At 32.6% G+C, this 6000-nt stretch overlaps 1 protein-coding gene across 2 annotated transcripts in view; it reads right to left on the bottom strand.

Annotated features, from left to right (window-relative positions):
* Nucleotides 1–931: 931 nt before the first annotated feature.
* ZC2HC1A (zinc finger C2HC-type containing 1A) overlaps nucleotides 932–6000 on the bottom strand; it is a 52836-nt gene continuing 47767 nt past the window's right edge. For both annotated transcript variants that reach the window (XM_009243892.4, NM_001131408.1), the window contains 2 exon segments: nucleotides 5373–5480; nucleotides 932–3376 (listed from right to left, as the gene is read on the bottom strand). In XM_009243892.4, the coding sequence (XP_009242167.4) occupies nucleotides 3211–3376; nucleotides 5373–5480 (274 nt within the window). In that variant the 3' untranslated portion in view covers nucleotides 932–3210.

The raw sequence follows: 6000 nt of genomic DNA, 5'->3' as shown, positions 1-6000 counted from the left end.
CAGTTGAGCTGGGCAAAATTTCTAAAATATAAACACATTATTAAAATCACAACAAAACAAAGAAAACTACCCTTATAGATCTCTGTAATATCGTGTTGTCAAAAAATCATATGTATATTGCTGAGAGGCCTTTAAAAAGAATAGGCCAGTAATATTATGAAATAATTATCCAAATGCACCCTCTAGTGGCTAAAAAGCAATTCACATACGAGCTAAGCAAAACTGTGTTTAAAATAAGGAGCATTGAGTAACATTTAACTGAAATTTTTCTAAATGAAAATAAAAATTGTGGCTTTAATTTCTCCATAGCTCTATTTAATAATATAGTCATTTGAAAAAAATCAACGTATCTCAATACTAAAAAATACTTACCATGTAAAATACATACACATTCAATGAAAATAAATACCCAAGCGTTCTGATGATTCTTTGTTATGTGTGTTTTCTAATATTTTTTTCATCTCCAGAGCTTCTACTCATGGTTAAGTGTTCACCTCTAACCTAAGGAAAAAAATTAAACATGTCTAATCTGAAATTTTCACTAAATTCCTTTTTAATTTTAAATGTGGTCTAAAATATTATTCATCACAAATAACTTTACCATTAAACTGTAAAGTTCTTAACTAGAAACATCCATGTTTCCTATTAACCTTGACATCACAAATGTTTGTGATTGCTAAATATATTGTCTATGAAGACAATGCCTTAAAAAACTTGTAACAAAAACATTTCTAATACTTTGATGTCAGAAAACACTTCAATAAAATGGTAATACATTTTAAAAAGCTGATGGCATAAGAATACAGCCAATGAAAAGCTACTTTTTATTTGTAAAAATCTGTATTTTTGACTTCAAATATTTTATTTATATTTCATTAGGTTCCTATCTTTCTATGTATGGCTAAAAGACATCAGTGAATACGAACTAGCATTTTTATGCTTCATGTCTTTATTGAATAGGTTCAAATATGAAGACATTATTGGTGAAAAAACAAAAAACAAACATATAGTGGACAAGAAATAATAGTCACCACAATCATCTTACTTTTTCAACCTAACACAATTCATAATAATACATAAGCAATTTTTACATTTTTAATCTTACAATCATCTTTTATTCTACCATACTGTCAAATACTTGTGAAAATAAATAAAAATAAAATACATGATGCATAGGAAGATTTTTTTTAAACTGAACTATTGCACAAATCAATGTGAGAATATGCAAGTAATATAAAAATGCATTTAAATATATTGTCACAACATATTTCATAAGTCATAAATCTATTTCACCTACTGTTTATAATCTCTGGGCTCTGGAACTAGATGATTTCTTACCAACTCATCTCCTTGTGGTACATTATAACATTTATTTACTACTGTAAAATTCAGTGAGAAACAAATGTGTGCCAATTATTTATCTATCCTTTCCTTGAGCAGACAAAAAGAATTATGTGGTCTTAAAAAAATACTTGAAAAAAAAACAGTGCTCAGTCTTAGATAAAACAAGTTTAAAGTTCTTCATATGATTTATAACAGAAGTGATTTAAATGGAAATCTAATACGTGCATTCATCTTCTAAATTCATTACAGCTTATTTTAGTTGATGGACTATTTGTTTGTTTGTTTTGACCAATATGACTGAATAAAGATAACTGAGGGGAAAAAATTAATAACTAATCAGGAAAGAAACTGTAAGTAAAATGACAATTCCTATTAAGTTTTAACTCCTGCCCTAACTAAACTAAGCTAATAAATTTTAGAGAAATTATAAGCCACAATTCTTTACATTGTGTCTTATAGTTGATCAGAATCATAAACCAAAAAAAAGCTACGAATTATATAAAAGATTTGCTTGTACCTTTACAGTAAGATCAAAGCTCTCTTAGGTTTGATTGAATAGAAATTACTACAGAATTACTGCCATCAAGGCAATCTACTACTAACTACTATGCTATACTGAAAGTGACAATGATTAAGAGCTGTGTCGTGATCAGGTTAAAGAGAAAAAAATAATTAAATTTGTGTGTATGTTTAATTAGGTAAGTCAATTATGCACTAAAACAATACATTTTCAGTGGGTTCTTATTGTGACGTGAATGGTGTTTCAACATTAAATGCTAAAGATGAAAATATGAGTAGGAAAATTAGATATTCTCTTAACCTACTCATAACTACCTGTACTTCCAAGAAAAAAAAAATTCAAATATTTTTTATCTGCATGCTCTGCACTAATGATTAGTTACCACAACTATTATGATTAGGTGAAGTGATTTAAGATGCATTAAAATAATTTATTCTAAATTCAGATACAAAAAATTATATGTTTTTAAACATGTAAGATTTTGCAGGGAATTCTGTGCCTTCTATATTAAATAATTACATTTTCAAACACAGCAAAAAATGAACTAGCAAATTAAAACTATCTTCATGGGTTATGGAAAAGGAAGAAAAAAGTGAAATCTGGAAAAACAATTGGAAGTAAAAAAATATGTTCAACGAATACATACAGAAGTAAAAGAAATCAGTTATAAATAGAACAAGATAGATTTGTATTTTTAGTCTTGTGTTTTTGCAAAGGAAATTGCATAATTACATTTTTACAAAACGAGTAAGATGTTTAAATTATGTAACTAATAGAGGGTTTTTTTTTTTCCTCTTACTTTTTCAGATTTATAAAATAATTTGTTGACATACTCTACAGGAGTGACCTTAACATACCTAATGGTAACTAAAACCGTTCTCTTTAATTACAAAATTCCCAGCATCTATCCTACTATGATACTATCTGAAGATAAGCACCAATAATACAAATGTTTATTCAAATTTTTTGCTCAAAGTTATACTTATCCTAAAGCTTGAAGGGCTAAGCACTAGAGTATGAGAGTTTGTGGAAATGTACTTCATGTGCTTTAACAACAACAGAAAAGTAACACCTAAATTAATCGTTCCATTTGAAATTATTTTCTAACAGATAAGTGAATATTTCCTTGAATGACACAGTCTGGGGTACCAGATATTTATTATATACAGTATATGTACACATATAAACACACACACATTACATAGCGAAAAGATTACGTTCCAAAATTAACTGGAAATGGTATTTTGAGTATTTTTAGCACAAACTAACTAAAGGATGTGCTCTGGCTGTCCAAGCAGCAATAATCATAAACTCTGAACTCGGCTTTTTTTTTTTTGAGATTCTATTCATAGAATCATTCTTCGAATGCCACATTCACAGCAAAACTTGGCCCATTCTACAGGGTATTTAGTCCCACACTCATGGCAGAATTTTGATAAGTTTCCAGGTGAATTTCCTTCAATGCCTTTAATATTTCCACCATTAAGGGAAGATGCAGAGTCTCCATCTGGCCTAAAAAAGTAAAGAAACAATGAAAAGATAAAAGTTCATATCAGTAGTTTTCAACCCATAACCCTGGAGAAACAGGACATAAATATAACAATTAGCCTGCTTAATCTCATTTTTAATATTCCTCTAGTTCAAATTTAAAAAAATCCTTGTTAGTAAATACTATAATTCTCACATTTTTTCTTTAACATTATATTTATCTGTGTTACGAGAATTTATCATGACTAAATGCAGCCATGCTTTCTGTATTAGTCTGTTCTCACATTGCTATAATGAACTACCTGAGACTGGGTAATTTATAAAGAACAGAGGTTTAACTGACTCACAGTTCTGCAGGCTCTACAGAAAGCTTGGTTGGGGAGGCCTCAGGAAACTTATTCATAGCAGAAGGCAAAGGGGAAGCAAGCATGTCTTACACGGTGGGAGCAGGAGGAAAAAAGAGAACGGGCAGGTACTACACAGTTTTAAACAATCAGATATGTTGAGAACTCGCTACCACAAGAACAGCAATGGGGAAGTCCACCCCCATGATCCAATCGCCTATCACCAGGCCCCTCCTCTAGCGTTGAGGGTTACAATTTGACATGAGATTTGGGCAGGACACAAATCCAAACCACATCGCTTTCCATCTGTTCTTTGTGCTAGGAATTTACTACACTGGGAGCAGAATGAACATTTATGATGTCCTTTCTGCAAACCCATCTCTAAAGAGAACCCAACCATGAAGAAAGATAGAGATCCTTAGGTTTCAAGTCTCTCTCCTTGGTCACAAGGATTGTGAGGTGATACTTCTAGTATTTATTTTTTTATTATTTAATGATATTAAATTATTGTGATGCAAAAAATAACAAACTCTTATGCATGCCCTCACAGGGAGGTCTCTATTATCTATTAACAAAACATAGTAGGCCGGGCGCGGTGGCTCACACCTGTAATCCCAGCACTTTGGGAGGACAAGGCGGGTGGATCATGAGGTCAGGAGATCAAGACCATCCTGGCTAACACGGTGAAACCCCGTCTCTAATAAAAATACAAAAAAATTAGCCAGGTGTGGTGGCGGGCACCTGTAGTCCCAGCTACTCGGGAGGCTGAGGCAGGAGAATGGCGTGAACCTGGGAGGCGCAGCTTGCAGTGAGCCGAGATTGCGCCACTGCACTCCAGCCTGGGTGACAGAGCGAGACTCCATCTCAAAAAAAAAACAAAAAAAACAAAAACAAAAACAAAAAACACAGTAATAAAGGTAAAATAGATGCTAGATGAACTACACACTATAACAACATTTTTTTTTTTTTGAGATGGAGTCTCGCTCTGTCACTGAGGCTGGAGTGCAGTGGCCCCATCTCAGCTCACTACAACCTCTGCCTCCCAGGTTCAAGCAATTCTCCTGCCTCGGCCTCCTGAGCAGTTGGGATTACAGGTGTGCAACACCACGCCTGGCTAATTTTTCTACTTTTAGTAGAGACAGGGTTTCACCATGTTGGCCAGGCTAGTCTCAAACTCCTGACCTCAGGTGATCCACCTGCCGCAGCCTCTCAAATTGCTGGGATTACAGGTGTGAGCCACCACAACTCCTTATCCATTCCAGTTTTATCATGAGACTGCAGCAGTTCAATGACATCTGCAGGGCTTCCCTTCTGATTCTAGTTCTTTTGCTATTTTGCCAGCACATCTGCAGTTACCTCCTCCACTGAAGTCTTAAGTCCCTCAAAGTCATCCATGAAGTTTGGAACAACTTCTTCCAAACTCTTATTAATGTGGATATTTTGACCTCCTCCCATAAATCACATACGTTCTTAGTGGCATGTAGAAGGGTTAATCCTTTACAGAAGGTTTTCAGTTTACTTTGCCCAAATCCATTAGAGGTGTACAACTTAAAAGCCAGATTAAAAGAAAAAAATCAGGTTTTCTATAAATAGCTTGTTACTTACTTTTGTATATGGTCCTTGGAAAACTATCATATACCATATTTTAGTTATTGGGATAGCAGAGCTAAACATACCTGTATATGTAGCTCTCAGTATATGTTTTTCGTTTGTTTGTAAGCACACCTGGGGCAGGATTTCTTGCCAAACTAGGTGGTGTGGAATTTCGGGGTTTGACATTAGCTCTATGAAAAAGAGAAAAAATAATGGCAAAGTATTGAACAGTGAGCATGTATTTCTCAAATTACCTATTCACATGATTAGAAAGAATACTTAGAAGCTTCAGAGAAGTTCAAAAGATTAAAGTCCCAGTAATTATTTTAAATCTGAAAGCAAATAGTAGTTAATATTAAAGATAAACCAAAGAATTTTGCATTTACTAACACTATTCTGATAGTAAATAAAATCAACTAAAATATGTATATATGCTTTACATGAAATTTATAAGGTAATCATTCTGAAAGATACATTTTTAAAAACAGTTTAAATTTATATTTCCCTCAAAACATATATTCTGATAAATGCTTATGGATAACAGTTAAATAAACTAACAAGTTTTATTATTATTCTAAGCATATATGATGTAGTTAAAAAAAGAATTTTTTTGCTAGTCACATTAAAGAATAATATTCAACTTATGAAAGTTCTAAAAAGCAGCAACTAAAATAAATGAGTTAATATAATATTCCCTTTAAAGATTTAATT

This window comes from Pongo abelii, chromosome 7 (genome assembly GCF_028885655.2).
Source record: "Pongo abelii isolate AG06213 chromosome 7, NHGRI_mPonAbe1-v2.0_pri, whole genome shotgun sequence".
In the NCBI taxonomy this organism is placed as follows: domain Eukaryota; kingdom Metazoa; phylum Chordata; class Mammalia; order Primates; family Hominidae; genus Pongo; species Pongo abelii.
This window is presented reverse-complemented; position numbering and strand designations above follow the sequence as displayed.